At 48.7% G+C, this 8,288-nt stretch overlaps 1 protein-coding gene across 1 annotated transcript in view; it reads right to left on the bottom strand.

Annotated features, from left to right (window-relative positions):
• ABCA4 (ATP binding cassette subfamily A member 4) overlaps positions 1–7,761 on the bottom strand; it is a 121,655-nt gene extending 113,894 nt beyond the window's left edge. The window contains 1 exon segment of the mRNA XM_015563861.1: positions 7,599–7,761. Coding sequence (XP_015419347.1) covers positions 7,599–7,664 — 66 coding nt within the window. The 5' untranslated portion in view covers positions 7,665–7,761.
• Between the last annotated feature and the right edge of the window lie 527 nt (positions 7,762–8,288).

Here is an 8,288-nt window from a genome sequence, read left to right as displayed (position 1 = left end):
ACATCCCCAGTAGGAGATGTGCAGGAGGCAGCTGATCGATGTTTCTCTCTCATCGATGTTTCTAACTCTCTATCTCTCTCCCTTCCTCTCTGTAAAAAATCAATAAAATATATTAAAAAAAAAAAAAGAAACCTGGGTTTTACCAACATTTTTCCTTCACCAAGTCCTTGTTGCTTAAAGAGACAAAGCAGGGCATACTGCTGTGGGTGTTTGCAATGCTGGAAGGAAGACATTGCTGACACCAACATTTGGTTGAAAATTGGAATTTAAATTTATGTTCAATTTAGAGTTTGAGGACTCTGGATTCCAAAGGAAAAAGAACCAGTTGGTTGTTGCAGCCCACACTCTGAGGCACTGCATATAAGGGTGGAGGTTGGAGGTGTGGATTTTGGGGGGATAGCAGATAAGGGGTATGTGAACTGGTGTAATAGTTCTTCCACTTCATCCCCATTCCAGAGACCTTAGGAAGGAAATACATAAGATTTAAAGAACTTAAGCAGGAGGCTAAGAATAGAGCCTTAAATATATACAGATGAGGTAGGAGCTATTCACATGATTTTTAACCCTTTGTTGTTCTTTCCAAAGAAATGTGCTTACACTCTTAACAAAAACGGTGGATACTATACGGGGTGCGAATGAGTGTCTGTTCCTTTCCTGCTAGTAAGGTCTGCTGAAACCATAACATAAACTGATAAGGAAAATGCATTGAAGACAAAGAAGCAAAAACTGCATAGAGCACTGGGTTATTCTACAGTTGTAACTTATTACAAAATGTTTTACTGAAAATATGTCTAGGGACGATGTGTTAGAGCAAGCATGTCAAACTCGCAGCCCGCGGGCTGAATATTTTTGCGGCCCAGCCAATATAACGGTATGTAAGAAACGTTTTAATAAAAATTTTGTAACTTAATTTTTTCAATATCCTGTTATACATAATTATCAATAATGAACTGCAATGTTCGCTAATGACTGATTACTATAATTGTGTTGCATTCATTTCTTTTACTCGTCTTATGCGCAGGCACACCATTTCTCTCCACTAATACTAGCAGCAAATATTTTAGCAGCCGATTGCCACGTCATTAGTCTAGGACTGACGTGTTTGTTGTGTGCAACAGGAAATATTTTGCTTTCGGAGAACAAGAGAAATAGGTTTATTTGTGTTACGCTTATTAACTTGTGCAGTTATTCAGTGTCTGATAAGTTAATGGTCAAGAAAAAATATTAATTTTTATTAAAATGTTCTATTATTTTATGTTAACGATTACTCATTTATTTCAGCCCTTTATATTCAGCATGTCTCTATCGAAATAAACCTATGTTTCTATGAAAATTGAAGCTTTCGAGTTTGTTTGTTTTTTGTGGCCCACATAAACTTAAATCTTGTTTATTTTGCCTGTGTTAACCTTTGAATTTGACATGCTTGTGTTAGAGGAAACACACAGAGATCTTGTGGGAAGAAGAAAGAATAATAGATTTTCCTGAAGGCATTCATTTTTCAGGGTTCCCCCTACACATTCTCCCACAAGATGGCAAAACACCAATATTGAACAATTCCATCCAGCGTTAAAGGGACTGACCCCAGGCGCACATGAAAGCATTGGAATGTGGCAGTTCTTTCCGGGTATGCAAATCAAAGGAGGAAGGGCTGAGCCTCTCCCCCAGGGAGCCTATCTCATTGTTAACACTGCTCTTCCCAGACCAGCACCACTGTTCCCACAGCAGCCCACACTTCCCGTCGTCTTGTCATTCATCGTGTGTGACGGTCACTGCTCTTTCATGTATGTGGCTCCCTCGCTGACTGTACGCTTCCTGAGTTCAGGGACCACGTCTATCCTCATCTACTGTGATTCTAGCACCCAACACAGGGCTGGGCTCATCATGGGTTCCCAATAAATTCGGAATGGGTGAGTCTTTGTCAACACTGGTCTGGGAGGCTCCTCCAGGAATGCTGGAGGTGACACAGAGGCTCAGTTCCCCAATGGTTTTCAGATTTAACAAACTGCACTGGCTCCACGCCTTCCATCCCAGGTCCTCCTTGTCACTGAGTAAGGTTGGGGAGCAAGTCTGGCAAGATAGTGATGTAATAGGTGCAATCAATTAAACCAGTTGTTGTTCCTGGTATTTTTACCAAGGAAATGACAGCCAGTTCAGGTTCTACACACTAGATTCTTCCTTAAGACAACTGCCTGCAACCTTGGCTTTCTATCAAGTAAGCCAGCCTCTTTCCATGGAGCAAGTCTCCCTGGGAGTAGTCCACTGTGTCAGACATTGATGCTGGCTTGGGAATGGGAAGGGCTGGGTTAAGAATCACTGTTGGTCTTGCCTAATTTCCAAGTCTCAGTTTTCTCATCCGTTGAATGGGACCATTTTGTCCTACACTTTACACTGAGGGTTAAGAGTATGTCAGTAACTGAGGTTTATACCTGGCTCTGCTCCCTATTAGCTGTATGACATGAGGTAAGATGTTCAGCTTCTCCATGCCTCAGGGTCTGTTCAGCCCATTTGCCAGTTTGGAGACATGGGGCCTCCTGAGAAACTAACCACCAACTGCCCACTGCTCCATATGTTAGGGGGCTGGGACCAGAGGCTGTATTTTTTGCTTCCCCTCCCCCTCTCTTTACCACTCAACCTACTTGGGGGAAGAGGGGTCCCGGGGAAGACAGAGTTGTCTGCCTACCTGTTCCACAGATAAAATTCCCAACCCCAAGCTCATGCATCTCAGTCCTCTTCACAATGTCAGTCACATGTCCTGGCCAGTTTGGCTCAGTGGATAGAACATTGGCCTGTGAGCTGAAGGGTCCTGGGTTCAATTCCGGTCAAGGGCACGTGCCTTGGTTGCAGGCCCAGTCCCTGGCACCGGTTCGGGTGCATGTGGGAGGCAACCAATTTTTCTCACTTCGATGTTTCTTTCTCTCTCTGTTTCTCCCCTTCCCTTCTACTCTCTCTAAAAAAAATCAATGGGAAAAAATATCCTCGGGTGAGGATTAACACACACAGGCACACACACACACACCCCAAAAAACAATGTTAGTCACACACTCTCTCATTTACTCCCTCGCTCCCTCACTCCCTCACCCATTTGTGTGTTTATGGAGTTTCTGGTCTTTGCAAGGCATCTAGTGTAAAGTCCTCCCACCAGTAGGGCCCAGATCAGAATTCTCCATTCCTCCTCCATTCCTTGCCTGGGCCTACGACAGGTGCGGCTTTGCAGGTGTTGCTGTTAACCCAATCTCTGAGTTAGGGCTGCTGTTTTCAGCCTGTAATCCCATGACCCCCGTGGCGGACCCAGATCTGCAGCTCTGGTGCGTCTGCGTGCTGGAATGTGGGAAGCTTAGGCCGAGCCCCATCTCAATCACACCAGCACCCCCGATCCTGAGACATCAGTTTGGTTTTATTGTTTTGTTTTTAACACTGTCAGGTAATTCCAGTGTGCAGCTGGGGCTGGGCACCGCTGGCCTAGGTAGTGGTTGGTAATCTTTGGAAAACATTTGTTGAGAGGCCAGTGTTATTGCTCTAACTCCGTGAGCGTTTGTTTTGGATGGAGGGACTGCTTTTCACACTTCGCTCCCTGCAAAAAGACCACCGGCAATTCTTTTCCTGCCTGGCAGGTCCTCACAACAACTCTTCTCCTCCCCCAGAGTCCTGCTCAGCACCCTGGCCCCAGCGCGGCATCCTTGTCCTTGATGCTCTACTGTGCAGGGCATACCCTAGGGAGAAATTCCACAGCATAATTAAAAACATGTTTTCAGGGCAGCGCTGCCCACCCCCACCCCTTCCCTTTAAACATGTCTGTAGCTTTAATTAAGCCCAGCCAAACTCAGGAGGGGCCGGTGGAAATTTTCCCCCTAAACTGGTATTTCCTTGTTCACTGTATTTTTTGCTTCCCTTCCCCCTCTCTTTACCACTCAACCTTCTTGGGGGAAGAGGGGTCCCAGGGAAGACAGAGTTGTGCTTGCTGTTTTAAATCTTGGCAAGTTAGATTTTTCTGCCTCCCACCCTGTTTTCAATCTAAAAGTGGGTAGCCGAGGCTTGAAATGAGCTGGGGATTCTCCCTTCTGCACTCAGAGCCCAGATGGGATTGTTAGCCTGGGTGAATGTGATCCAGGACTTCCCTGTACCTGACAGGTTCTCCTCGCCTAATGCTTGGCCTGGGACCAAAGGCCATAGCTGTACCCAGTGCACAGGTCTGGGGTCCTGGAAAGGATCAGCCCCTATCAGGCCTCCCCCAAATATCCTACCTATTCTGACATGAAAGCTGGGTCTGGGGAATGCCACCAGGCCCTCAGGCTGTGAGTTGTCAGGGACAAGAGACAAACCTAAGGATCTTTATAAAACCTTCCTGCCGGGGCCTGGCCCATCGCATATGGGGGTGGCTGTGCATTGTCCCGGGCAGTGCGGAGATCTGTCATTGAACATACCCGTCCCAGGGGTGAATTCTTTGAGAAGTCTTCTCTCACCTGCTCCCACCCGTTTCTCCTCTGAGCTCCTAGAACTCATCCTCGACTCCCACCCTGGGCTTTACTCTATTCCTCTGTTGCTCAGGTTACCTTGCTTAGTAATTGTGTTTGGCTCCAGATCCCATGAGAGCAGGGGTGGTGTCTACCTCACCTGGCCATAGAGGATGTGCAGGGTTTTCCAGGCCCAGTGTCAGTTTACATCTGTTGTCTTGGTGTGGTTGTTAGTAGGTTAATAGGCCCCTTTCACTTTCCTAACTGCTTTGGTTTGAAGGCAGAATGAGATGGCCACCCTATCTTTGTGGTCTCCATGGCCAGACTATTAGGTAGGGCTTGATACCTGGGGACAGTGTGGGGTAACAACCATGTCTGCCTGTCCTGGAGGCCCAGGTCCCCCTCCCCCAGTCAGTCGTTAACCTTCCCGGAAGCCTCAGTGACCTCACCAATGGGGGGTTACAGGGGTGTCTTTTGAGGACTCCAGGTGAGGATTCTCTGAGGAGACAGTACAGTGCCAGGCACTTAGGAATACTTTGTAAATGTTAACAGAGGAAGAAAAAAAGGGAGGAAGGAATATCTGAAGATTTTTATCTCATGCCCTCAGGGATTGGGAGGAGAGGAATGGGGAAAATTGGTATCTGTTTTTGCTCTTGTTCATAATAGTAAACACCCAAAACCATAGAAGTTTTAAAAACTTAAAACCTAGGAGTTGAGTTATGGGCTGAATATGTTGTATTTTTTTTTCTCTTAGAGTCACTACCTGTGGAGGCAGAAACTTCCAGAAGAACCAAAAGCTTAGGGAAGGATCCACAGATCCCTCCCTCCCCGCCTCAGAGATAAAGAGGGCTGTGGAGGATGCCTCCACCTTTCCCAGGCATCTGTAAATCCCTGGAATGTGTCAGCAGTGGGGAAAAGGGCTGAAGGCACATCAGACAAGAGATCTCAATTTCTAGGCCATCAGGATGGCATCAAAGGAATGTCAGCCTAGACTAGGTCATCCTGGGAGATTCCTCAGCCCAGGTCTTCAGCCCGGATGGCCCATCTCACCTTGGAGGGGCTGTCAGTGTGCTCCTCCCAGACGAGTGGAGAAGACAGAGTCCCTGAACAGAGGACACCAGGGAAAGGGAACAGAGACTGTGAAGGGCTCTGAGCCAAACTCTGTCTTTGAAAGGGACAATCTCTGTAACAGCAACATCTGGCCACAGGCACGGAATCATTTCAGGCCAGCAGCCACAGTCCCCGGGTATACTTTTGGATGGCCACAAAGAGCACACTGAGAGTAAAATTAAGTGAGGATCTTAATTTCTTACTGAAAAGAGAGAAGGAGGAGGGAAAATAGTTGCACACTGGCTTTTCCTTCGCGTTCCACAGACTGCCATGCAGGCAGGGACTGTGGACTGCGATTTTCTTATTTGCCATTGTGCACCCAGCACCCGGCACAGTGCCTGACCACTGTTAAGTATTTGTTAATTCAAGGAACAAATGAATGAATTTAACAATGAGTCTTGTTTGAATGTTATCTGTATTCATTCTAGAGGGGAAACTCTCAGAAGCAAGGGACTGAGTCTCTGAGTACTGTTAGCACTTGGCTCCTGGGCGGGGAGGGGGCAACTAATGACTTGAACGCAGATTTGAAAAGCCACACCAGCTTTGCCAGGGGTGTTTCCCACAGATAAGCAGGCTCTCACTTGGTTTCCCCTTCTGCCTCCCTGAGTCCTGCCTAAATCGCACAGAAAAGAACCATCCGTGCGCATGGTTGGACTGTCTCTTGCTCCCTATTGTGCTGGTTATTAAGCAATTGTCCCTCAGTCCAAACCCACCAGCCAGTCAGGGCTTCCTCCTCATGGATCTGGTCCCCAGAGCAGGCACAGAGCCCCAGCAGCAGCCTCATGGCACCCCTTCCTCACAGTTCGGAGCCTCAGCTCCACCGACCTCTGCTCTGTTTCCAAGTCTTACTCCCACTCATTCCCCTTTGTACTCTCAGCTGCAACTTGCCACTGCTGCCTCCATGACACCTTGGGTTCTCTCTTACCCTCTCAGTGACCAGCTGTGTGCATAGCAAGCACCTTTTTATAGTAAAGTCTCTCTGACGGAGACACTTCTAATGTTCCACAGTTGGCCCCCTTCCTTCTCTCACATTCCTTCCAACACCCAGGAAAACCCTGTCCTGCCTGTGTGAACCCATCTTGAATCAGGACTTGAAACAAACCCATTCTCTTCCTCCCCACATCTGATTTTCCTCCCTGCCCTCCTTCCTTGCCTGGCTCCAGTCTTCCTGAGCTCAGCTCTGCCCACTCCTCGACCCTCCCCGCTTCTTCTTTCAGCTCCTTTAGTCATTTCTCGTCATTTGGCGTTGGCATGACTCTGCAAGCCTGTGGCATGGTGCGTGCTTCCCTAGAGTTATATATTCAAAACATACTCTGGGTTTCCCAGCTGGACTAGAGGTGAGTCCCGGGTGGAATCTGTGTCTGATGCTTAGCCCCTGGCCCAGCAGCCCGGTGCCTGCTCGCTGAAAGGGCTGGGTGACCGGCTGTGATGGTTAGTGAGTAGTGCATCTCACTGGAGCTAAGACACCGTCATTGTAAGATATGCTGTTGTTCTTTGCACACTACGGGAGAAACAAATGTGTCGGTTTAACTGCCACTTGAGTGTGAGCTGCGTCCCAATTTCAGGCACATGAAAATGTGAAACCCAGTGCGCCTCGGAGAATCAATGACTCAGTATTTCTGGGCGGGGAGAGTGTTGTTTTCTGTTGAGCCTGCTCTCCAGGACTTAGGTCCTTCCCACTGCGCAGCAGGGATGCTCAGGGGTATGTGGACTGGACTGGCACGTTAAAAACCAGGGACAGGGGGAGGGATGGGTGGGCAATGGGTCCATAGGCAGGGAGGGCAAGAGAAGACTGCGATGTAGGCGTGCTGGGCCGTGGGTGGAAAATGTCCACCTTAGGACAGGGAAGCCGTCTTTCTGTGAAGAACATTGTCAGAGAGGCTCGCAGAGCAGCCAGCCGGATGCCCACTGCTTCGGTGCTGAGTGGTAACCAGCCCATCCACAGTTCACCCTCCCTGCCCGCCCCTGTCCCACCCCACGCTCTCCACCTGTTTACCGGCCCCACACCTCACTCAGACCACACGCGGCACCCGTTACCTTTTGCCTTTTCCTCAGGGTCCAGTTCTTCCAGAGCAGAAGCTGGATCTGCCTCGCGAAGCCCATGCTGGCGACCACGGGAGACCAGATCACGCAGAGCCCTCGTCTATGGCCAAGGCTCTGGGGAGCAATGGGCGTAAATGCCGCCAGAGCACCTCCTGGCTCAGGCTGTGTCCTTCTCTGGGTGATTAAAGGCTACTTTCCCCCAGCAAAGCATAATCCCTTCTAATGTCGCATAAGCCTTTGCGGAGGAAAGCAAGCGGACACTCTGCTGGCTCCTTTTGAAGAAGAGAAGGAGAACCCTAAAGACACAAATGGCTGAGCACTAAGCCAGTTGGGGGTGGGGGGAAAGGAGGGCATCTCATGGGAAGCCAAGACCTCCGGCTCCCACCTCCAACAGAGGGTGATGGGAATCTCTGATCTTAAAATGTGGGACAAAAGCTCTTTGCATTATTATAGGCTAGGCTTTGGCCTCCACCTCCACCAATCCACTTGCCAGATCTCAGATGACCTCTCCCCTTTGTAGCCATTATCTTGCTCTGTAGTGACTGTAGGCCAGCTATTGGGGGGCATCTCTGAGCTTAGCAGATGGTAAATGGCTTTTTATTGCTTGTGCTAAAATTGATGGGCAAGTCGTGGTTATCTGGAGCTGTGCTGGGAAAGGTATTGGCACTGCCCATGCTCAGCGGG

The sequence above is a fragment of the Myotis davidii genome, unplaced genomic scaffold, assembly GCF_000327345.1.
Source record: "Myotis davidii unplaced genomic scaffold, ASM32734v1 scaffold1335, whole genome shotgun sequence".
NCBI lineage: Eukaryota > Metazoa > Chordata > Mammalia > Chiroptera > Vespertilionidae > Myotis > Myotis davidii.
This window is presented reverse-complemented; position numbering and strand designations above follow the sequence as displayed.